The sequence below is a fragment of the Salvelinus sp. IW2-2015 genome, linkage group LG19 (assembly GCF_002910315.2).
Source record: "Salvelinus sp. IW2-2015 linkage group LG19, ASM291031v2, whole genome shotgun sequence".
Taxonomy (NCBI): Eukaryota; Metazoa; Chordata; class Actinopteri; order Salmoniformes; family Salmonidae; genus Salvelinus; species Salvelinus sp. IW2-2015.
This window is the reverse complement of record NC_036859.1, coordinates 13,179,466-13,206,003: the sequence shown is the minus strand read 5'-3', so window position 1 is coordinate 13,206,003 and position 26,538 is coordinate 13,179,466. Positions and strand designations below refer to the sequence as shown.

Below are 26,538 nucleotides of genomic sequence, written 5' to 3'. Positions count from 1 at the left end.
TTCCCATGTACACACCTTTTTATCTTTGTTGTCAGTCTAAATGCTCTCATGCTACGGTTCCTGTTCATCACAGTTATCCATGCTATATATATATACACTATTGTTCAAAAGTTTGGGGTCACTTAGAAATGTCCTTGTTTTTGAAAGAAAAGCAAATTTTTTGTCTATTAAAATAACATCAACTTGATCAGAAATACAGTGTAGACACTGTTAATGTTGTAAATGACTATTGTAGCTGGAAATGTCTGTTATTTTATGGAATATCTACAAAGGCGTACAGAGGCCCATTATCAGCAACCATCACTCATGTGTTCCAATGGCACGTTGTGTTACCTAATCAAAGTTTATCATTTTAAAAGGCTAGTTGATCATTAGAAAAACCTTTTGCAATTATGTTAGCACAGCTAAAAACTGTTGTTCTGATTAAAGAAGCAATAAAACAGGCCTTCTTTAGACTAGTTGAGTATCTGGAGCATCAGCATTTGTGGGTTCGATTACAGGCTCAAAATGGCCAGAAACAAAGAACTTTCTTCTGAAACTCGTCAGTCTATTCTTGTTCTGAGAAATGAAGGCTATTCCATGCGAGAAATTGCCAAGAAACTGAAGATCTCGTAGAGCGCTGTGTACTACTCCCTTCACAGAACAGCGCAAACKGGCTCTAACCAGAATAGAAAGAGGATTGGGAGGCCCCAGTGCACAACTGAGCAAGAGGACAAGTACATTACAGTGTCTAGTTTGAGAAACAGATGCTTCACAAGTCCTCAACTGGCAGCTTCATTAAATAGTACCCGCAAAACACCAGTCTCAACGTCAACAGTGAAGAGGCGACTCTTGACTGGAAAATGACACTTCAAAATGCATTGAATCTGAAATGGGATGATCAAGGTATTCATTATCAAGTCTGGTCAAACTGTACTGCTGCCCTACTACTAAGTTGAAGTTTGAAGGCTTTGATGATCTGAATTTCTCTGATGGGAAATGGCATAAAGGAATTCATGGTTAAATCTCTGCTGTACTGTGATGCCACAACTGATGATGTGACATTGTTTTGGTTTTGACTGTATTTGACTGTGACATTGTGGTCTGGTCTGTCATGATGAACATAGTGGGGGTCAATCATAAAACTTACCACCAGGGTTTACCACCTTTCCTTTCCAAGCCAACAGGTAAATACAGACATAATGCATTGTAACAATTATGATGCAAGCGTAAATCAAATCTACAATGAATTCATTTTAAAGTCAGATTAACAATAAAAGAAGTGGTAAACTTGCTATGCTACATTTTTATGAATACTCTGTACAATGTACTGTCTCCTTCTACAATCCTTACTCATCCCTGCCCTCCTCTCCTTCTCCTTACTGCCAGTCAAAGAACAGCAGAGCAGAAGCCACACATTTCTCAGTAGTCTAAAGCTGAATATGGACATTGTCCTGTCATATTTTAATAATACCGGCAATACTGGTTGTGCTTATTGATTCAAGTCTTTTAATGGATATTTTATAGCATAATTAATTACAGCCTTGTAGATGACAGTGTTATATATTTATGTCAATCAATAGTCTAAAGACCTTTATTCTTGCTGCTTAAGTATAATGTGAATTGTTATTGCATCTTACCTCTTTTCCTTCTTGCATGACCATTGTCTCTTGACCACCGCTAGTGCATTATCAGCCTTGTTACTCACTACTTTGCTGGGAACCAGATGGTTCATTTCCATGTTCTGTGGAGGCTACTCTACAATCTTCATGGTCATGAAAAATCATGACAAAATTAGGCTTGGGGTTGTGCAATATTCAGTGACCATGAAGTATTGAACATGGGGATGAGACGCTGGGATGTTTTCTGACCAATTTTTGCGGGTCAAGTTATTGTATGTTATATTTCTGTAAGACTAGAGTTCACAGAAGCTCTGCTTATACCTGGTTCTCATATGCGTCCAATGTCCTGATCTTGTCCACATTCTGATTGTGCCCACATTTTTAGACAGGTGTAGACGATTGAAAGACGCATTGTGATCAGATCTTCATGACCACCTCCGGAGGTAGTCAGATGCATTGTGTAGACAGATCTGGACAGTGAAACCATTTAAATCATCATAATCCCGCCCTCTAAAATCATTGACAGGCGATGATGTACTGTTTCATCTTTTGTTTTATGTGTGATTTAATTTATGTGTCTTAAAATAAATAATGAAATATTATTTTGAAAGAATATCTGTGAAATGATTTGCATACAGTGAGCATATCGTTTACAGTGAGGGACAGGATATCTGCAAGCTACAATGTGGGCACAATCAGAATGAGGATAAGATCAGGACAAAAGACACATGTTAGCACCAGGTATAAACGAGGCTTGAGTACGGATTATAGTATGTCTCACCCTGTTGGAGGCCTACAGACAGCTGTGGAACTGAACTAGGTTAATCTGGCTCTATGTACTGTATATGTGATATATCATTTGTGATTGACCTTAAGTGGTCATTAAATACTTAATACCCTCTCTTTATCAAGTGTAACGTTCTCAATCTTASGTGAAACGTGATGGATTATCTGGAAATATAAATCAGCATTGTTTGGTGCATCGGTTAATCAATGTAGATCAGATCATCCACCACTAAACACGTGATATTACAATGCCTCCCTCCATATGGCTTCCTTCAACTACTTGGACCGGTTGTGTAACTGGGGTCTTGGCAATAATATTTGGGGCTAAAGGTAACTTTAAAATCATTGGTCGTGATCCATGGTAACAGCTTAACTGAAACTCACTCATCCCTGTTGCGCCTGCTGGTGCGTAGGGCAGAAAGTTGCAACAAAGGCTCTCCACTTAGGACATCTTCTCCACCGTGCCCCAGCTCTGACATTGACAGGGCTCAGTTTCGACTTTAACAGAAAATAAATGGGCAAATTTTAAATAATTTCCCCACAACAAAAAGCAGAACAAGAAACAACCTTTGAGTCCACTTTATTGAACTGTCGTGTTTTGAAATTTCAAGACAACTGACTGACAGCAATTGTCTAAATACTTAACCCAAGTCCTACAATAAAACTATGATAATAGGAAAGTGCAAAGTTCACTCGTCATTCTAAATAAAGATTAAAATCATGTCATATTTAAACTAATATTCTACAGTACTCTTTTCTAAAATAAGCACGGGGAATTGCTTGTCTTTACATGTGATAATGGAATCTTGTGATGTTCCAACCTCAACTCGGATGCAAACACACACGCCGCAAAAGCATTAAGAACTAAGTGTCACACATTTCATTATTTTAATAAGGAGAACATTGCAACTCATGAAAGGTAATGTGTTGTATATAAAAAAAGAGACTAAATGCATACATAAGCAGACATTCAATTATCAATAAATACATGCATTCTATTATTTTTTTCTCTTACATCAAAATGAAATCTTTTCCCTATTGATCAAAACCAAAGTTTTGGTAGTTGACAGCAACCTCAAATAGGAGTAAAAAATGTTGGCTTTCGTGGGATAAGTAGTGACTATCTGGAGTAAAATAACACGGCAAAACTTACTAGTTCTTTGCCAAAATGAAGTTACCCATCTGCGTGAACACAGCTAAAGTCAGTGGTGCAAAACAATGGTAATGTAGTAATATAGGTATCAACGGATTTCCTCCGCTCTCACTTCACTTTCATTAAACTATAAGACATCAGGTCAAAGCGGAAAGATGGTAGAAAGTTACAAAATGAAACTAAAAAATAAAAGCAATTACTCAAGTACGTATGGTCCACTGTTCATAATACATATGTTGACCCCATCTTTGTGTTCAACTTTACTTGACCGGGACTAGATCTAAACTATTAAAAAAGAAAATGCCATTTACCCAAAGTGCACAAAAAAAATCAAATACAAAAAGCCAAATAGAGAGCCTGAGAATTAACTGATAAATATAAATAAACCTCCTCTGTTTTACAACCTCCTATTAAAGTAAGTGGAAAATGGTTTAGACTATGATGAAGGACAAGGAAGACTGTCTCCAATCTTATCATAAACTATTAATGCAATATTGACAAGTTAACAGCAGTGGCACAAACACTATTTGAAGAATGTATCCAAATAACTACATTTCTGCCAGTACATTATGCAGCACACTAATGCAATTGTTAAAACCGCTTACTCTGCTGTGCAGCTATTGGCTCAGAAGGATTCACTGTTTCTCCGGGTCCAGAATTGTTCATCGCTACATGTTATGTTCCTATGTCAGTGCGCTTAATGTGCTTAACAGACAAAGAGAAGACAAACAGGCTTGCTAATAGAACCTAAAATCTTGCAGAGCACACAAGGACTTAATTCCATTAGGAGGCACAACAGGATATACTGAAGGGAAGGAAGTCTCTTAGTTAAAACGGGTGCTGCTGGAAGATGAGTCTTGCAGGGAGTCAGGATAGACAGGTCCTGTAGAGAAGATGGAGAGAAAGAGGATTGATTCCGATGTCTGAGGTTCAGTTAAGTGACGTGTGTTTTGGCATCTCATCTACGGTGGGCAGAAATCAGCAAAGTAGGGGTGCTGCAATGCCTCCTCTGCAGAGATCCTCTGGACAGGATTACACTTCAACAGATTCTAAAAGAAGAAAAAAAGAGAATGCAACTCAAATATGCGTTTGTACGGAAACATTTCTTGAGCATTCAAGCAGTTTCTAAACCCATAGGTGCAACATCGCGAAACTTCCGGGAACGCTTGCGAAACAGAACAGGGTATGGGGTTTGAGAAGTCCAAAATTCTTCCTTTGTTAGCCAACGTCGCTATGACATCACCAACAAGTGTGATCGAAGATTTCTATTGGAGAAGCGGTTTTAGTCTAGTATCTTCATGGGAGTCCCATACGGCGGCGCACAGTTGGCCCAGCATTGTCTAACTGACTTGCCTAGTTAAATAAATAAAATTCATACTCTACTGTCTTTGATTCAAGTTAGGTTTGGGAAAAAGCCTTGCACTGGCTCCACCTGGTGGTAAGTTGATTTTCCCAGCCAAGCGGTCAACTAGTTACAAACTACGCAACTCCAGACACATGCATGTTGTTTTAATGCCACTTGTGTGGGTATTTGTGCAAACCTATGAATTCAGAGCTATACAATAGAAGAGTGAAGGACATTGGATTGTAAATTGATGTTAACATCAAGGGATGGTATAGCGTGATAATACGTTGTATACTGAATAATATAAATGGTCAGTTGGGGGGCGATACTAACCTGCAGCAGATCCCGTCCTGTGCTACTGAGTTTGGGGACAACATTCACCAGTGAGGTCGTGGCTGGATACATGGGGTACGGCTGTAGAMAAAAAGAACAATAAGGGTAACGGATGTAAACAAACAGCAGCGCAGAACATTTTTGTTCCTTCTCTAAGAGATGAATCTGTGATCTGGAAACTGCCATTAATCTCATACCTTGTAAATCATATATTCRCATTTTTCTGTCAGGCAGTAGAAAACATGAATTTCTATATAATCAACTGTAATTCACAAAATGAGTGGGTTTGACTACCTTGTAGTCTGGGAGCTTTGTCATTGTCTGCCACTGTTCTTCAGTTGGTGTACCCAACAATGTGCCACAACAGCGTTAAGGAATGACTTTCACCACTAAATAGGACTCGTCAAGTTTAGTCATTACAATAGATTAATCTCAACAAAGTGGACCAACTTTAGTTCCTGTGTTTTGTTTCTACATACCACACAACAAATGGACAGTGCGCTGAACTTGGTGGTTAACTATCGAAAACATCTCGGAAAGGATATCTGAAGATCCTCTTCAGCTGGTCGTCGACGTCATTACCCGGGAAAAGGGGCCTTCCAGCGTTTGCCAACTCTAAATAAAAAAAATTATAAAAGTTATTGAAGATTCAAAAAAAGGCAGGAGGCAGACCTGCCAACCTTAAATCATTTTTATGAGTACCACTTCAGCGTGGCGTTGGACCCCATGGCAGCGAGCGTGTGACACCCCCACAGATCAAATCATAGGCAAATGCACCTGTTTTTAGCCTAATAATGATGTTGGCAGAAGACTCCCAGTATGAATGGTAGGCTATAGGCCAGGGCTCTCCAACCCTGTCCCTGGAGAGCTACCATTCTGTAGGTTTTCGTTCCAACCGTTATCTAGTGCCCCTGATTCTAATAATTAGCTGGTTGATAAACTGAATCAGGTTAGTTACAACTGGGGTCAAAACAAAAACCTACAGGAGGCTAGCTCTCCAGGAACAGGGTTGGAGAGTCCGGCTATAGACCGTTATGGGTACTTGGGAATTGGCTGGTCTTCAGTAGCTCACTAGAAAAGTTAATGTCAGTGACCCCCTCAAGAAGTTAGAGCATTTTGAAAAACCTGTAAAACAAAAACTGTAACTGCCATAAATTATATCAAACAATGTAGCCAACACAGTTGTCTAGTCAAATACTATTTCCCAACTAGAGTCCTTGTGTACCACCAACAGTACACATTTTAATTTTAGCCCCGGACAAGCACACCKGATTCAACTTGTCAACTAATCATCCTTCCCTCAATTAGTTGAATCTGGTGAGTTTGTCCGGGGCTACAACAAAAAGGAGGACTGAAGTTTGGAAACAGTGGTCTAGTATTTCATCCTAAATTAAATTGAGGTCTCAATGACGCTCACATTTTTTCTAGGTTAAATTTAGGGGTAATGATTATTCTAATTAATAGGTGTATTTATATAGATGGTCTTGTGAAAATGCAAAGTGACTTCTTCATTTTGTTTGGGGACAAAATTCTAAATTAATTCAATTACTGGATGCAATGTAGTAGTCTGGCTTACTGTAGGCTATTTGGAAGATGAAACAACTGAACTAGGCCTATATGAGCTTGTTTCAGGTCTCCATCCCTGACCTCATCCATCAAGTTAGGTCTGACTAATACCATTCATTCAACATGCCGTCATCGTGAACTGACTGGGCTATTACCACATCATTAGCAGCCTACTGTTGACATACAGCTACAGTACCAGTCAAAAGTGTGAACACACATACTCATTCAAGGGTTTTTCTTTATTTTTACTATATTGTAGAATAATAGTGAAGACATCAAAACTATGAAATAACACATGGAATCTTGTAGTAACCAAWAAAGTATTAAACAAATCAAAATATGACAGCTTTGCACACTCTTGGCATTCTCTCAACCAGCTTCAACTGGAATGATTCTCCTTTAGTCTCGAATGAGTTCCCACATATGCTGAGCACTTGTTGGCTGCTTTTCCTTCACTCTGTGGTAAAACTCATCCCAAACCATCTCAATTGGGTTGAGATGGGGTGATTGTGGAGGCCAGGTCATCTGATGCAGCTCTCCATCACTCTCCTTCTTGGTCAAATAGCCCTTACACAGCACGGAGGTGTGTTTGGGGTTATTGTCCTGTTGAAACAAATGATAGTCCCACTAAGCGCAAACGAGATGGGATGGCATATCGCTGCAGAATTCTGTGGTAGCCATGCTGGTTAAGTGTGCCTTGAATGCTAAAWAAATCAGTGTCACCACCACACCACCTCCTCCATGCTTCACGGTGGGAACCACACATGCAGAGATCATCCATCCACCTACTCTGCGTCTCAAAGACACAGCTGTTGGAAACAAATCTCAGACCAAAAGGACAGATTTACACCGTTCTAATGTCCATTGCTCGGGTTTCTTGGCCCAAGCAATTGCAAAATAGTTGGGAAGAGATTTGCAATGTACCGATTCCATGGCACACTGTTTATGAATTGACACGCAACACGACGCCAGATTCAAAACTTTGAATTTTTCTGTTTAAATTATTATACAAAATTCTTGAAACCAATAGAATGTTTAAATATATAGAATGTAAAAAAAAAAAATATATATATATATATATATATATATATATGGGATACAATCTTCCCAGCTCTGCAGATTTTGCTGCGAGGAGGCAGAGTCATTAGATCATTTATTTTGGTACTGTCCTTATGCAGCTCGTTTTTGGTCACAGGTCCAGGAATGGCTGAAGAATTGCAACATTTCCCTAGAGCTAATGCAGCAGATAGCAATACTGGGTGATTTGAAAAGTCATAGTCAATCAATAATATAATAATTATTTAGCAAACATTTCTTTAATTTACAATCTGTAGAAACTATGAGAATAGAAATGTTCAGTACTTTTGTGAAGCATCACAGCACAGTTGAAAAATACATGGCAAATAGAAATTAAGGGATAGAAGGGAGGGGTTGAATGGAGCTGAAGGGACTAATAACAACAAGATAACAAATGTAAAACATACGGGGTCTGTAAAATGTATTTAGGTTCAGAACTTTTGTGAAACAGCACAGTTACAAATATATGGCAAATAGAAATCAAACTGGATGGACATCACAAAGAGAGGAAGGCCAGGACTAAAAACAAAAYATAACTATTGTAAAATAGATTGTGTCTGTAAAATGTGTATAGTATGTATAAGTTGGAAGTTGAAGCCTAAGTGTTATTGATTAGTAGTTTACTCCAATTGGGGGAGGGGTGGTAGGGTTTGCAGGGAATAATAAAGGAAGGTATATTCTAAAGAAACATATGTAGGTACACTACCGTTCAAAAGCTTGAGGTCACTTAGAAATGTCCTTGTTTTTGAAAGAAAAGCACATTTTTGTCCAATAACATCAAATTGATCAGAAATACAGTGTAGACCTTGCTAATGTTGTAAATGACTGTTGTAGCTGGAAACGGCTGATTGTTAATGGAATGTCTACATATGGGTACAGAGGCCCATTATCAGCAACCATCACTCCTGTGTTACAAAGGCGCGTTGTGTTAGCTAATCCCAAGTTTATAATTTTAAAAGGCTAATTGATCATTAGAAAACCMTTTTGCAATTATGTTAGCACAGCTGAAAACTGTTATAAAACTGGCCTTCTTTAGACTAGTTGAGTATCAGGAACAKTAGCATTTGTGGGTTCGATTACAGGCTCAAATGTCTACACTGTATTTCTGATCAATTTTATGTTATTTTAAAAATGGACAAAAAAWGTGTTTTTCTTTCAAAAACAAGGACATTTCTAAGTGACCCCAAACTTCTGAACGGTAGTGTATATATAGGGGACTGGAAATGATGCAGACAATTACATTGATGGAAGCAAAAATCGATCCGCAATATTAAAGCTGATCCACCCCCTAAAAAAAGTATCTTCTTATTGGTGTCCTTTAGGAGTGGTTTCTTTGCAGCAATTCTAACATGAAGGTCTGATTGACGCAGTCTCATCTGAACAGTTGATGTTGTGATGTGTCTCTTAGTTGAACTCTGTGAAGCATTTACTTGGCCTTCAATCTGAGGTGCAGTTAACTCTAATTAACTTATCCTCTGCAGCAGAGCTTACTTTGGGTCTTCCTTCCTGTGGTGGTCCTCATGAGAGCCAGTTTTATCATAGCACTTGACGGTTTTAACAACTGCACTTGAAGAAACTGTCAAAGTTCTTGAAAGTTTCCGGATTGACTGACCTTGATGTCTTATAGTAACGATAGACTGTCATTTCTCTTTGCTTATTTGAGCTGTTCTTGCCATAATATGGACTTGGTCTTTTACCCAATAGGGCTATCTTCTGTATACCAACCCTACCTTGTCACAAACACAACTGATTGGCTCAAACGCATTAAGGAAAGAAATTCCACAAATTAACTTTTGACAAGGCAAACCTGTTAATTGAAATGCATTCCAGGTGACTACCTCATTAAGCTGGTTGAGAGAATGCCAAGAGTGTGCAAAGCTGTCAAGGCAAAGGGTGGCTACTTTGAAGAATCTAAAATATATTTTGAATTGTTAAAACACTTTTTTGGTTACTACATGATTCCATWGGTGTTATTTCATAGTTTTGATGTCTTCACTATTATTCTACAATGCAGACAATAGTCAAATAAATGAGTAGGTGTGTCCAAAGTTGACTGGTACTGTATATCAAAGGTCAATTAAGAACTGATTCATTAACATAGGCCTACTAAACTTTCACAGTCCAACATAACCTGTGAAGGATGGTATTAGCGGAACAGCTCTCTGCCATGTCTGTTTCCATCCACGCAGCGATGTGCACAGAACTACCTGAACACTGCACGTTTCCTTGCTTGTCAATGCACTCGTGCCTACTACCGTTGGGGAAATCAAAGCAAGTGTGGGCTAGAAAGTGTTCTCGCTTAGTTGACTAAACTTTGTAGCCAAATACCTTTGTTATAATGACGCCTTAGTTAAAAGCACTAACTACAAAATAATATTGGTTATGTGCTTGCCTAACTTATACAATTTGTTAGTCCATGTATTTGGCAAACAGTTTGTTCAACTTTAATTTTTTCTACCCTTTTCCTCATACAGCAGTGGTATGCGAAGTGGAGAGATGCCCTCCAGCTCGAGGGAGGAAARTAGTACTACAATTACAGGAGCGGAGGGCTAGAGATTATTTCCAAAGATTGTCTATTAGCCTCTTCCTCTCTGTTTTCTCTCCTCGACTGAGTCCTCTGACTGGTTCTGCTTCAACTTCAGACGGCTGAGTCAAAAACCACAAAGTGCCAACGAGATGCCTCTTTTTGTGTATTTTAGGGTAGTTTTTCATACCAGCATACTTTGACTTCAAATGACGTGCTTGGTACGCAGCAACATGTGTGCAGGTTGGCAGGTCTGCAGAGGCCCCAACTTATTTGAGCGTTATAAACACAGGTATGAACAGACCGTAAGATCATCCCCCTTGAATTCGCGTCTCAATTTTAACCTTGACGTTACACATACCTGCAAATATACATCCAGCAGACCACATGTCAATGGAGGTAGAATAAAGCTTAGCACCGAAGAGCACATCTGGGGGCCTATACCACAACGTCACAACCTTCAGAGAGAGAGAGAAGCTTGAGTGTCACCAGTAAGTTAGGCCAGTAATTGTTTGCATGTATCCCAATGAATCATGTAATTGCATATAAACATGTAGTCAATATCCCACCTCTGCTGAGTAACATCTCACTGGGATTCCAAAGGCTCGAGCCAAGCCAAAGTCAGCCAGCTTCAATTCCCCATTCTAAATTAAGCAAATCATACCACATTGTAGGCTATTTAAAAAGGGAAATACTTTTCTCACTAACTAAGCAACAACATTTCTGTTTCAGCTAAGACAGACATACAGTATACAGMACAATGTGTACTTTAGGACTTTCTAGAACTAGAATTTAAAAACAGTAAACATTCCACTGACTTACCCTGTTGATGAGAAGGTTCTGTGGCTTCAGGTCTCTATGGAGAACATTCCGACTGTGGCAGAAAGCAAGCCCCTTCAACAGCTGGTACATGAATGACTGCACATACAGAAAGTAGGGGAAGACTGAGTTAAGCACAGAGATACAGAAACACAAGCCAGTAATACTACAGTATTCTCACTATCAATGAGAGTCATTGGAGGTATTCTTCTGAGCTATAATTTTGCGATTGCAAAATCAACAATACCCTGCATATTATGCGAGGGCTAGCAAATTTGACCAATCACAGCATTAAAACAGTCAATTCATCACAATATCGCATAAAACTGACTGAAAAAGAGGGTTAGCAATTTCTACAAAARGAGGGTTAGCAATTTCTACAAAAAGAGGGTTAGCAATTTCAACCAATCACTGCACATTTTACCGCATAATATGGTTCAWTCAAGCCACACGTCAACAAACTTTTCCCCTTGTCAGCGCATTTGAAACAAAATAATTACATATTGCCACAAAATCCTGAAGGGACAGTTCTACTGATGGGACATCATTAGAGCCATATTCTGCTCCTTATTTGAATCTCAATTAGGGCCGTGACGATTACGGAATTTGGGGTAACAATTCATTGTCATCAGGGATGCAAACTGGTGAGGGCCCAAAAATGTGACACTTTTTTGCTGTTGCACTGAAACAATCAAAAAATCCCTGCTAGGGGGAAATGCAGATTAAYCAATTAAACAACAAAGAATWTGATCTACATGATCAGTCTCTGTGTGTAWAATAAAAAGTGGTTAATGTGAACCGAACCCAACTAAAAACTGTAAGGAAAGCAATCCAATGTTATTTGTTGCCTAGACTTTACTGCAAATGACACTCAAGTCTTGAAAAAAACAAAAACAATACACTAATATTGCAGTTAGCCATGACAGCCTTTATAATAGAATGATTGTGACCACACACATCTAAATATTGCATTTYGGGGRRAAAACATCTTAACCCTAGGATGCATATGCCGGGTCATGTTTTTTTTGTTGCTGTATTGATCCCCAAAAATGCCATCTAATATTCCAGGAGTTCCTTAAATAATGTGTCTTAATGTTCTAACATCCTAGTTGTKTTTTYTWWATTTTATTATTKAAGTAAAAAATAGTTTTTTGCATCACTACCCCAAGTTTTCATGTGGGTCAAATATGACCTGTATGTATTTCCTATGGAAATCACTGCATTGCACTCGTCAAACTGACCTTTCTTTTTGCTACAACAATAAAATCTAAGTAATTAATAAAATATTTATGGTGTGATGAAAGAGAGCCATGCCACCACCACTCAGAGCAGCCAGGACCAGAAGAAGAAGAGGTGGCAACTCTGCTCAAGTGTAAAGGATAGAATAGTTAGCTGCTGGTGTTCTCAGTGCAACACATCTGTCTGCAAAGAGCAGTCACATGCTTGTGGTTTGTAACAAATGCATGGACTAAGACAGCATAAGTAAGCATCACACACGCACAACTTTATTCCTTTAGTGTTCATGTTTTCTGAATTCACAATTGTTAGTGTTGTCGTTTATATTGATGATTGAACTTTTGGAGTTTTCAAATAAATATTTTTGAAATATTATAAAAACATGTTTATGTGGTTTAAAGTGCCTTGCAAAAGTTATCCATCCCCCTTGGCGTTTTTCCTATTTTGTTGCATTACAACCTGTAATTTAAAAATGATTTTTATTTGAATTTCATGTAATGGACATACACAAATCAGTCCAAATTTGGTGAAGTGGAAATTCAAAAAATAACTTGTTTCAAGAAATAAAAATGTTTAAAAAAACATGAAAAGTGGCCGTGTGCATATGTATTCACCCCCTTTGCTATGAAGCCCCTAAATAACTCCTTCCGTGGCCTCCAACTGCTCTTAAACGCTAGTAAAACCACCCGCCCGCCCGACTAGCATCACCACCCAGGACGTTCCGACCTAGAATATGTGGACAACTATAAATACCTAGGTGTCTGACTCATATTAAACATTCCGATCCAAAATCAAATTCTAGAATCCGGCCATACCCTAGTAAAACTGACTATCCTACCGATCCTCGACTTCGGCGACGTCATCTACAAAATAGCTTCCAATACTCTAYTCAGCAAACTGGACGCAGTCTATCATAGTGCCATCCGTTCTGTTACTAAAACACCTTATACCACCCACCACTGCRACCTGTATGCTCTAGTCGGCTGGCCCTCGCTACATATTCATCGCCAGACACACTGGCTCCAGGWTATCTATAAGTCTATGCTAGGTAAAGCGCCGCCTTATCTCAGTTCACTTGTCACGATAACAACACCCACCCGTAGCACACGTTCCAGCAGGTATATCTCACTGATCATCCCCAAAGTCAACACCTCATTTGGCCGCCTTTCCTTCCAGTTCTCTGCTGCCAGTGACTGGAACGAATTGCAAAAATCGCTGAAGTTGGAGACTTTTATTTCCCTCACCAACTTTAAACATCAACTATCTGAGTAGCTAACTGATCGCTGCAGCTGTACATAGTCCATCTGTAAATATCCCACCCAATCTACCTACCTCATCCCCATACTGTTTTTATTTTATTTACTTTTCTGCTCTTTTGCACACCAGTATCTCTACTTGCACATCATCATATGCTCATTTATCACTCCAGTGTTAATCTGCTAAATTGTAATTATTCGCTYCTATGGCCTATTTATTGCGTACCTCCTYATGCCTTTTGCACACACTGTATATAGACTTTCTTTTTCTACTGTGTTATTGGCTTGTTTATTGTTTACTCCATGTGTAACTCTGTGTTGTTGTCTGTGTCACACTGCTTTGCTTTATCTTGGCCAGGWCGCAGTTGTAAATGAGAACTTGTTCTCAACTAGCTTACCTGGTTAAATAAAGGTGAACAAAAATAAATAATAATAAATGATCTGGTGCAACCAATTACCTTCAGAAGTCACATAATATAACCCCTTTATTTAACCAGATAGGCCAGTTGAGAACAAGTTCTAACTTACAACTGCAACCTGGCCAAGATAATGCAAAACAGTGCGACAAAAACAACACAGAGTTACACACAAACAAACGTACAGTCAATAACACAAAAGAAAAATCTTTGTACAGTGTGTACCAATGTAGAAGTAGAAATAAAGTCCATGATCACATGATCTCAGTATATATATACACACACACACACACACACACACACACACACACACACGTTCTGAAAAGCCCCAGAGTGTGCAACACCAGTAAGCAAGGGGCAACGCCAAGAAAACGCCACCATGAAGACCAAGGAGCACTCCAAACAGGTCAGGGACAAAGTTGTGGAGAAGTACAGATCAGAGTTGGGTTATATTAAAAAAAATATCAGAAACTTTGAACATCCCACAGAGCACCATTAAATCCATTATTTAAAAAATGGAAAGAATATGGCACCACAACAAACCTGCCAAGAGAGTGCCGCCCACCGAAACTCACGGACCAGGCAAGGAGGGCATTAACCAGAGAGGCAACGAAGAGACCAAAGACAACCCTGAAGGAGCTGCAAAGCTCCACAGCGGAGATAGGAGAATCTGTCCATTTGACCACTTTAAGCCATACACTCCACAGAGTTGGGCTTCACGGAAGAGCAGTCAGAAAAAAAACATTGCTTTCCCCATCGGCAGGGACTGGGAAACTGGTCAGAATTGAAGGAATGAMGGATGGTGCTAAATACAGGGAAATTCTTGAGGGAAACCTGTTTCAGTCTTCCAGAGATTTGAGACTGGGACGGAGGTTCACCTTCCAGCAGGACAATGACCCAAAGCATACTGCTAAAGCAACACTTGAGTGGTTTAAGGGGAAACATTTAAATGTCTTGGAATAGCCTTTTCAAAGCCCAGACCTCAATCCAATTGAGAATCTGTGGTATGACCTAAAGATTGCTGTACACCAGCAGAACCCATCCAACTTGAAGGACTGGAGCAGTTTTGCCTTGAAGAATGGGAAAAATCCCAGTGACTGGATGTGCCAAGCTTATAGAGAAAACCACAAGAGACTTGCAGCTGTAATTGCTGCAAAAGGGTGGCTCTACTACAAAGTACTGACTTTGGGGGGGGGGGGGGGGGGGGGGGGGGGGGGGGGGGGGGGGTGGAAAGTTATGTACGCTCAAGCTCTGTTTTTTGTGTTATTTCTTGTTTGTTTCACAATAAAAAATATTTTGCATCTTCAAAGTGGTAGGCATGTTGTGTAAATCAAATGATACAAAACACCCAAATAAATCAATTATAATTCCAGGTTGTAAGGCAACAAAATAGGAAAAATGTCAAGGGGGAGGAATACTTTCGCAAGCCACTGTATTTTGTTCTTCACACTAAAAGGTTGAATGTGAAACTTTGTAAGATGGATTGTAAGAAAAAGATGCTAATATTTTCAATAGCTGTTATGAATATTCATAATATATTATCATTGAAATGTGTATCAAACTGTTGAAGAGCGACTAAAAACATTTCAAACAAAATAATTATCGATAGGTACAAATCACTTAAAATAATTATGTTCCACAAAATGGATAATATTTTAGACCCATATAAATGAAACAGATATTACATTATGGGGTCATTTTGACCAGGCATATGCATTCTTGGGACGCCATGTTTACTCTGCATCCTAGGGTTAAAGTAGAAATAGAATGAAAATAACAGGCATTCTGTTTGCTCTATTATAGTGGCCACTATAGTAGACATCGAATAAGTGCACAAGGCTACATGTGTGCAAAAATACCCCCCCCCCACTCACACAAGTGTTACTGTCAAGTTCAACAAAACAAAAGCAATATCTTTGGGCTACACTGCATATTATTACACTGTACACCTTCTGCCTGTGGACATCAGTTCTACAATGTGCCAGCAGAGCATGATACCCTTTGTTGGCATAATCTCTTTCAGGCAGTGAGTACACCAGTGGCATTCCCACTTTTTATCCACTTTATTGAAAGAGGGAAAGTGTGTGGCGTTTCTTTCACTTCTATTGGCATCCAGCATAATAAGCCAGGCCCCAGCTCCACTTGATCCCTGAATCCACTTGTTTAACAAGCAACGCCTCATTTTCACCTATTTCTCTCATTCTGAAAATTAACCACATAGAGGGAAAACATTAGTTCACAGATAGTTAGTTCGCTAGGTAACATTCACAGATTGCCAGGGTCCACGTAAGCAACTACCGCGTTATAACTTGATGATCAGTGTTTGTGCCGAAAATCTCCCCCCTGCCAGAATCCCCCCCCCCCCCTTCGCAGGCAAGAAAATGGCATTGCTCAAACCCCCCTTCTAATTTCCTTAATTTTGTGGCTCGAGTCAAATACTCTTCTATAGAACAAACTTCACGTCAGGATAGAAAACCAAAATTAATAATTAATGTATGCGTGTTATATTAAACATAGAATAGTAAGTGCATAATGCGAATTAAAGACATATTAATAGAAACAAAACTGCAGACATTACTAATGCCCTCCCCGCAATCAAAACCGACTAACGTGATCAGAAAACTCAACTAGCAAGCAAGTTGCAGCAATGAAGAATTGAGTGCATGCGCGTTCACGCGAGGGGGGGGGGTTCTGCAGGGGGGAGATTTTCGGCACAACACCGGCAAGGAGTCGTATACCAGTTAATACTATAGCAAATTGGTTAGGTTACTAACGTTAGCTCATCTGATGTTGTAACGTTAGCTGTCTGACTTTATTAGCCAGTTAATTTTCACACAAACTGAATTATTTGATCTGCTCATTACGTCACCTATTTTGGACTCAAAACAGCGAATTYCACCTAAAGGTCACTAGTTTGCATCCCTGTGTCAAGCAAATGGACATGGTTATTGTCATAACTGTCATTTTTGTAGAAAAGTATTTTGAGCTTGTCATGGATCATAATGCATCATAGAAAATGATCTACAACACARCTTTGTTAACATCTCGGTTTAAAAAAACGAATGATGATTTTTTTTTTTTACGGTTATTGTCCATAATTGTTGGTTACACGATAATTGTGCCAGGACCTAATAGCAATGACTCACCTTGACCGTTTCTGGATCTAGGTCTCCATTGCAGCTGTCAAAATACTTCTTTAGATCCTGTGGTTGTAAAAGTCACAAGTTCTATCAGCAACATTACATTTCTTCTCATCATATCAAACTGGTAAAAAGTACAAAACCCTTATAGTTGAACCTGCGGTCACATCTGCTTTAAAATGGTCAGTCAAGTCTATTGGTAAATTGTCATAACTACAAACTGCTCTTTATACAATAATGTAATCTGCATACATCTGGCAACAAAGCAACGCTCACCTGATCACAAAATTCAAACACCAATGTTAACTTCTTGTCACTGTGCAGAACATCATGCAACCTAGGGAAAACAAAATTAATTGTCAATTAAACTCTTCGCATAGCTAGATATTTAATCTAATGCTAATTATAACACTCTTGAAAAGTAACTTACTACTACTTACTGAGTCAGGCCGTTCTAACTATGCTATGGCATAAATACATTTAGCTAGCTATGTATTTTCAGAATTTGACCAATTTCACTTCAGACCTACCTCACAATGTTTTTATGCTTCAGTTCTTTCAGGAGGCAAATTTCTCGCAGGGCAGAACTTGGGACCCCCTACAAGAAACAAGGGGTGTAATCATTAGCCAAACAGCTGCTAAAACAATAATTTTAGTTGGGTCCCTCCGTGGCACTGTAAAAACACTTGCAGTCATAAGCAGGTGACAAAGTAGTGTCATTTGAAAACTCGAGTCCTATCAAACAGACCAGTAAACATGTCACACCTGCAGTGGTGTCTCTTAGTGTTTACCTGCAGTGGGAGCTCTCTTCGGGCTTCATGCTGTGTGTGTGAAACGTTTTGCAACAGAATCTGCTTTATGAATACGCCCTAGCGTACAGCAGTAACCAAATTGAGACATCAAGAAATATGCTAACCAGTTGGACAGCAAGCTAAAGTAGCTGTATTTGTAGTCTCAAAAATGCCTACCTCATCGTCGTCATCCAATCKCACTCTTTTCAAAGCCACGATTTCATGCGTTTCTCTGTTTTTTGCTTTGAAAACAGTTCCATATGTACCTGGAGAAAGAAATCACAACGTTCGCTAGCTAGCTTGACTGAATGGGCTGTGTTAATTAGCAAGGTAGCTAGAAAACTTGCCCAGGACTGGGCTAACTAGTTTCATTATTTACATAGAATAATGAAAAGCTAACTAGCAGTTAACTTCAACGAATTTAACTAGATTCCGACGAATATAACTTATGTTACATCTTTTTATAGATACGTCAACATATTTCAGGCTAACTAGYTATATTTTGTTAGCACGCAAGCTAACGCGTCAGACAACTAGCTACTAGTAATGTAGGTAACTAACGTTAGCTAAATGTTGTCGTTGTAACATATGCTTGCTGCTAACGTTAGTAAATACTACCAAATATCTAAACACTATCGAACGTGTCACTTAGCAATGACTTGTCATTTAAAATTACGGATATGATGGCTGCTAACATTACTATTGGCTAGCTATTATTATTATTAGCTAGTAGCAGTCATAGCAATGCTAACGGAAAACATTATCAGCAAGAGAAATCCTGGTAAAGAAACAGACACTTACCCTCTCCAATCTTTTCAAGCTTTTCATACTTCTGCATATTTTGTCAATAAAGCTAGTCTTTAACTAGCTAACTAGTGAAAAGCAGCCCCAGGGTTTGGGGAAATTTGTGATACGCGTTAGCTAGCTGTTCTCAGCTACAATGATGCTGCTACATGGGCATCTAAAGGCCAGATTATGAACTGCATGCAAAATCACCCATTCCCAGTCAAAAATAATTATTAAGAACCTGTTTCACTGTCATTCTCATGTGGTCAATCAGAAATGTTTAATAAAAAGCAATACTCAATTTTGTTGCAATGTTCCCTCCTGAATAAATCCCCATTCAGAGGTCCAGTTAAACAGCCTGTTTAAATCCGGTTCTAAGAAGCCTGTTAATGGATTTAGCTAGCCTAGATCCACCATTTTCACATCGTATTATCTGTTCAGACAATGATCATTATACATGCCCCCCTCAAATTCTTGCAAAATTTACTGATATATACAGGTCAGGTCCAAGTAACCCTTTTAAAACCACAATCACATACTGTATTGTACGGTTAGTATTCTCTTCCTATTAAGAGCACATGAGCACTTGCAATTTCTGCAGCCTCGGGGCACAATAAAATATGATCGCGTTTGTCCACCCATACATTTGGCTTGTATAAAATGGAATTTGACATTGGACCATTTAACTAAAGCAACTTTACAACATCAAACTAGTCACAMAAGTACATTACGGCAAGTATTTTCRGGTCACATTGTAGGTCTACAGTTTTGTGCAATATCAAAGTCAGGGCTGCCAACTTTTGAAGAAAGTTTGGAGTGAGTTTTGCCATGTGAATTTCATTGCCCCCTGACACAATCCCTAGATGGTGGACTGGGGGTCCTCCCCCATGAAGATTTTACTGTTTTAAAGCTAATTTCCTGCAATTCTACGTATTTTTCCATGGCTAAGGCCTATGACCAGGGTGGGAAAATATGTGTATTCAGGATGCTTTGAACATTAAATGAACACCCAATWTTCAATGACTTTGTTACTTTTAGGTTTTTGGGTGATGAAATGTAAAGTATGCAAATATTTTTTTAGCATCTTTTTTAGGTGGTTTGACACTTTATTCAGACAGTAATGAAATGAGATAGGGAGACAAGCAAAATGCTAGAAACAGTGAGACGTTTGGAAGTATGGATTGATCCCTGTTCTCAGTTGGAAAGTTGTATGTGACACGTGCCGGGGAGTGTTACCACTACGCCAAGTCTCTGCACAGGACATTTTTATATTGATGGCAGTGGGTAACCACATCATAGATTACAGTTTCCTTGTCCATAGACTGCTTTCAAGGTAAGGACACCAAGATTTTATATTTTGTCAGTTGGGTGAACTCTATCTTTAAAATAGGGATGGAAGAAAATCCTGCTTGCTCTCCAGAAGGGTTGGCCATCTCTGATCTATGTTTCCCAAGTGCTGGATGTTTGAAAATGTTCATGTTATAACAATTAATTTCACCCAACCTTCAAGAAATATCTAATGAATATCTATATTCAGATGGTTTAAAGATCCTTTGCCATCATCTTACTCTACATAGACAAAAAATAATGTGTTTATGAGTTGTGAGTCCCCCTACCATCTCTGCCTAGCATGTGCACAATACTAAAATGTCAAACAATTATATTTGATTGCTGTAGCATTTAATATCATATGCTTATTTGTATGACTTATTTTATTCAAAACTGTCCAAGAACGGCTGCAAAAATACATAGCCTCATATAATTAATTGTCAAAGACACAAGTACAGTGCATTCGGAAAGTATTCAGACCCCTTGACTTTTTCCATATTTTGTTACAATACAGCCTTTTTCTAAAAATGGTTAAATCAATTTTTTCCCTCATCAATCTACACACAACACCCCATAATGACAAAGTGAAAAAAGGTTTTTTAGAATTTTTTGCAAAATTATTTAAAAAAATAATTAAAGAAATACCTTATTTACATAAGTATTCAGACCTTTTGATATGAGACTCAAAATGTAGCTCAGGTGCATCCTGTTTCTATTGATAATCCTTTGTTTCTACAACTTGATTTACCTGTGGTAAATTCAATTGATTGGACATGATTTGGAAAGGCACACACCTGTCTATATAAGGTCCCACAGTTGACAGTGCATGTCAGAGCAAAAACCAAACCATGAGGTTGAAGGAATTGTCCGTAGAGCTTTGTGTGTCAATGCACAGATCTGGGGAAGGGTACAAAATGCCAAGTGCCAAGTGTCACGTCTGGAGGAAACTTGGCACCATCCCTACGGTAAAGTATGATGGTGGCAGCATCATGTTTTTTAGCGGCAGGAACTGGGAGACTAGTCAGGATCGAGGGAAAGATGAACAGAGCAAAGTACGGAGAGATCATTGATGAAAACCTGCTCTAGAGCACACAGAACCTCAGACTGGTGCGAAGGTTCACCTTCCAACAGGGCAACAACCCTAAACACACAGCCAAGACAACGCAGGAGTGGTTTCGGGACAAGTCTCTGAATGTCCTTGAGATGCCCAGCCAAAGCCCGATCGAACATCTCTGGAGAGACCTAAAAATAGCTGTGCAGCGATGCTCCCCATCCAACCTGACAGAGCTTGAGAGGATCTGCGGAGACAAATGGAAGAATCTCCCCAAATACAGGTGTGCCAAGCTTGTAGCGTCATACCCAAGAAGACTTAAGGTTGTAATCGCTGCCAAAGGTGCTTCAACAAAGTACTGAGTAAAGGGTCTGAATAATTATGTAAATGTGATATTTCAGTTTTTAATACATCTGCCCCAAAAAATTCAAACCTGTTTTTGCTTTCTCATTACGCGGTATTGTGTGTAGATTAATGAGGGGAAAAACTATTTTGTAAATTTTAGAATAAGGCTGTAAGGTAACAAAATGTGGAAAAAGTCAAGGGGTTTGAATACAATCCGAATGYACTGTAGTCATATCAGATTTCAAATATGTGATTAGTGGAATATTAAAATAAGTGTGGGGAATAACAGTAGTGTTCTTGCTGACAAGCACAGTAATTACCCAATATTTTAATAAATAAAATCTCCTGAAGACAAGGTGACATGAATCTGCCCCTACACTACCCAGATTATTTTATATTTAACGTTCCCATTCTAGAATCAAACTTACACTTTTGGGTTCACAATCTGGTTGACAAAATTMTTTTCATAATTACAAAGCAAGTCATCCTACCAAATGTCCCTGCTAAAACATACTGTAGGTCTGTCTGCTGCCTTTTTGTTGTCACAGCCTAAATGTCAATCAGCAATCGAGGGGACTAATGCAAGTGTAGATTAAATCGACTTTAGTACATGCTGTCAGAAGACTGCATTCTGCAATAAGGACGGGAGTAACAGCAACCTAATTTTGTTGAAAACATTGTACATGAAACAGCGCTACCGTGCTGCTCTCTTTACAGTTTTATAAACTCAGCAGATAATTTTCTCTCTCCATTCAGCTCCACTCTAATATTGAGGGGCGTTTCTTTAAAACACGCATCCAATCCAAACACGCATCCGTCCAACATGATCACACCACTGCTAGGGTCAAAGATCCTTTACCTAACTAGACCAATCATATGCTTCAATGTGAAGCGGTTCACAGTGCTGTGGCAAGACAGGACAATGATAGAGATTCCGCTCGTGATGTTAAATTGCAGGCGCAGATGCTCCGATTTCAAAACGATTAGGAGCACAGTTAACGTGCTGACTATACAATGGACTAATTTGAAAAATAAAAGCAGTACTTTACAATTCGTGAGATATAAGAGGTGTGCCGTGAGAGCGTGAAAGGAGGGTCAAATGCGTGCGTTTGTCTCACGGCCAATGCGTGAGAGTTGGCAGCTCTGCAATGTAYTGTTCACATCCGTCCCTCTGATCTCTGCCTGCGGATGAGGTCAGCAGCCCTCYTTTGCTCAGCAATTCCAGCCTAGGAAGAGAAGATACCTGTGTGTCCACAGAGATACAATATTAAATAAAAGCACTTACTGTAAAAGCACTTTGTGACAACTGCTGATGTAAAAAGGGCTTTATAAATACATTTGATTGATTGATTGAGAAAAGGGGAATGCATTGAGTATGTGTGTCTGGGGTTTATTAGAGTGGTATAGACTTGTAATAAATCAGGACTTTATAACGTTCTGGGCCGTTCTGGGAGACTCACTCAAAAAGCTATGTTTTTTTCTCACTAATGTGTTGTCACTTACCAACYACAGGGTTGTATCCACCTGGAAAGCCTGTGAGGAAGTGGCAGGCTCCTGCAAGCATGGGAGGAAAATGTACACAAAGTAACTTTGTTTTTAGTGTTATGTCAAAATCACATAAAAAGGCCATGTCATACAGAGGATAGCAACTAAGCATACTAAAACAGCTCCTGAAGACAGATCCTAGAACAAATCCCCMAAAAAACTATCCTCATATGCACTAGAAAACATATACAGCTGTGTGTGTAGAATGATTACAGTCGGATATTTACCTGATTGATGAATCAAATTATTTGTCCTCTGAGATGGGTCCAGTGTCCAGATATCCAGGCCATCCAACATGATCACACCACTGCTGGGGTMAAAGAAAAGCTCCAGCAAGGAGGCCACTGTAGACTTCCCTGCACACAATCACATAATTTTCATAAATATATAATTAGGTTCCAAATAATTATACTATGTTCAGACTAATGTTTCTACAATCTCATTATAGGCCCTTTGTTTATGTAATCAGATTAATTGAGTGTTTGTTTCCATGGAAACGCATGGGACATTACCTCCTGATTCCCCAACGATAGCGACAGTCTTAGAGAGGGGGATGATGAGGTTGAAGTTCTTCAGGATCTGTTGGCCAGGTCTCATTGGGTAACTGTAAGAAAACAAAGAAAAAAATGGCACTCACTGATACAAATAATGTRTGTGTCTGTCTTTGTGTTAATACTGTCTTTCTGACATGGTCTTGCCTGAAGGTGACTTTCATGAAGTCCACCCATCCTGTCAGAGATTTGTCAGGGATGCGGCCGCACCCTGTCCGTGGAAATGGAGGCTCCAAAGACAGGTACTCGAAAACACGGGCCCCAGAGCTGAGGGCTCTCACCAACTGGAAAACGCGATAGGATATAGTTTCTCATGGCCATATCAACTGATCATCTTTTGAATCCTAGATGGATAGTAATGTATTATGTGAAACCTGGCACCATCCCTACGGTGAAGCATGGTGGTGGCAGCATCATGCTGTGGGGGTGTTTTTCACCGGAAGGGACTGGGAGACTAGTCTGGATCGAGGCAAAGATGAATGGAGCAAAGTACAGAGAGATCCTTGATGAAAAYCTGCTCCAGAGCACTCAGGACCTCAGACTGGGRTGAAGGTTCACCTTCCAACAGGACAACGACCCTAAGCACACAGCCAAGACAACGTATTGAGTAAAGGGTCTGAATACCTATGTAATGTGATGTTTTTTATTTKTATAAATTGGAAACATTTMTAATAAYCTGTTTTGCTTTGTCATTATGGTGTRTTGTGTGTAGATTGATGAGAAAAAAATGKATTTAATACATTTTAGAATAAGGCTGTAACGTAAAAAAAAGTTGKAAAATCAAGGCTTCTGAATASTTTCCGAAGGCACTGAAGGACCACAATGGAAATAAGACTCCGGCCTTTGTGTTCTTATCCTCAATGATTTCTAATGTATGTTAATCTTGTCTCCAGCTGGAGTAGCCTACTACTTTTAATTATCCAATAAATTCATACGTACACAGCCATACCTGAACGATGACCAGTTTGAAGGAAGACTTGAACATTCAACCGGTTCACAAGCATGCCAGTCTTGTTGGCATCAAAGAAGGCTACATCTTGCCTGAAACAATAACGGAACTATTGTATTAGCAAGACTGATAGTTGGACAGTAGGTAGTAGGTCTAGTGACATACAGTCAGTCACCCAACTCCATGTCTTGGAACTGGTMTATTCTACCTTYTGCTTACAATAGWGAAATAACTGCAACTGTATGTATCCCTGAGTAAAGATTGAAAAAGGGTCTTCCCMATGTCTGCTGCTACTCGCCCCCCTACCCTAGAAAGCAGGGTGCTGTAACCAGCAAATATATTTCATGGCCATATGTTTTACTAAGTATTTGACAGATATAGATTCTTCAATCTACAGTTMAATTCAAATTAGATCATGGACAACTTATTTGGAGATCAGCGACTTCAGAGCAGGTTCCCTCATCGCTCATGTAATTCCCAGTATGTTCTCTCATGTAGCGTGCCACTCTGTTCACCAGATTGCCCAACAGGGGAATTTGAATATTCAAGATGGCAGCACCAAAAGCAAGCTGGGRAAAAAATATATGATTGTTTAATTCCATTCCAATTGAGGTGTCGGAAATCACTCAACATTTCAACACTAGGAAAATACAATAAAATCAACAACCACTGGAGTTTGGCCTACATGTTACAGTCCAGTACCCTTACAAACTGCAATTGACTGGTATTTTGGACGCAGTAATTGCAGAATAACTGAACTGCAGTTATACTGCACTGTAACTGCATTTACACTGCAAAATTACTGCAATATACTGCAGTTATACTGGACTCTGACTGCAATCTTTTTTGTAAGGGTAGTGTTAAGTTGCTCACCACGACAGCACCAAGAAGGGCAAAGAGCTGGGGTTTGACAAACTCCCAGAGGATATGCCAGTCGACAGGATGAACTTCAGCACTGCCCCTTGGTCTTGACGTCTGGCAGGCCAATTTGCAGACTGCTTGTTGAGCCAGACCCCAGATATGTCCAGCAGCTTTACTAGGCTGTCCAGAGAAGTTGCCTGCATTGGCTAATTGTGTTGTGTATAGCCGTGATCTGAGACAAAAACAATAATGTTAGGTTTCAAATATTCAACCTTTATTCAAAGGAGAATGACTAGCATGGCCTGCAAGGATTCATCCTCAAAAAGAAAACCCTACTAAGATGAATTTCTGGGTGATTACATGTATAATTTACAACAACCTGTACTATTCGTAGTGCGATCTTTATTGTGCAAGTTTGACAAACATGGACAACATGAGCTTAACAGCTATGATGTGGGCTTCTCATTACACTTATTGTTACGTGAATCAAACAAGTTACAAGTGCATTGAGACACTTCTGGATGGTCGATTACCACCACTTTTTACTGTGAAAAGTAAACGACACGACTACTTTGGGACAGAGGTGAACTAATTCATCAGGGGCGTATTCATTACGCCGATTATGTTGCAAACGTTTCTTAAACGGAAGCAAACTGAACGAAACGGGGAGGAACCTACCTGAATTTGTGCAATATAAACTTTTTTGCAGGTGTTTGGCTAACGATTACACACCTGATCAGCTGGCTACCGGCATTAGTCGACTAGCAAGTTGTCCTAACGTGGCTGTCTATATAAATCTTGTGTTGCTGTGGTGTTGAATTTATTTTTTTCACGGAAATTTAACAAAATGCAAATAAACTGAGCACTTAGCTCAGAAGTGTACAACAGGGTTAGTTCTTTGGCTACAAGCTTGAACAACATCCAGGCTGCCATATTGACACAAATCCCAGAATGCATCTAATTTACATTTTACTGTATTTGGCAATAATAACAAAACATGCATTTTGCTCACGAAAAACAATATGGCAATAACTTAATTTTTTTATTGCTCATTTTCTTGATCATCATTGACAACGAT

General features: G+C 39.3%; 2 protein-coding genes across 2 annotated transcripts; both read right to left on the bottom strand.

The window, feature by feature from the left end:
- Positions 1–2,951: 2,951 nt before the first annotated feature.
- LOC111979362 (cyclin-dependent kinase 5) lies at positions 2,952–19,260 on the bottom strand. Its single transcript, XM_024009855.2, has 12 exons — positions 18,845–19,260; positions 18,221–18,309; positions 17,783–17,850; positions 17,529–17,589; positions 17,259–17,315; positions 11,208–11,303; positions 10,955–11,029; positions 10,747–10,843; positions 5,764–5,833; positions 5,513–5,573; positions 5,219–5,299; positions 2,952–4,589 (listed from the first exon to the last, which is right to left on the bottom strand). Exons 1-12 carry the CDS (start codon positions 18,879–18,881, stop codon positions 4,503–4,505), a joined length of 879 nt encoding a protein of 292 aa, XP_023865623.1. The 5' UTR covers positions 18,882–19,260; the 3' UTR covers positions 2,952–4,502.
- A 145-nt stretch (positions 19,261–19,405) lies between these two features.
- Positions 19,406–26,533, bottom strand: LOC111979027 (mitochondrial potassium channel ATP-binding subunit-like). The gene is made up of 6 exons (XM_070448826.1): positions 26,193–26,533; positions 25,473–25,692; positions 23,612–23,703; positions 23,327–23,455; positions 23,058–23,108; positions 19,406–22,797 (listed from the first exon to the last, which is right to left on the bottom strand). The coding sequence occupies exons 2-6, from the start codon at positions 25,661–25,663 to the stop codon at positions 22,781–22,783; spliced, it is 480 nt and encodes a 159-aa protein (XP_070304927.1). The 5' UTR covers positions 25,664–25,692; positions 26,193–26,533; the 3' UTR covers positions 19,406–22,780.
- Between the last annotated feature and the right edge of the window lie 5 nt (positions 26,534–26,538).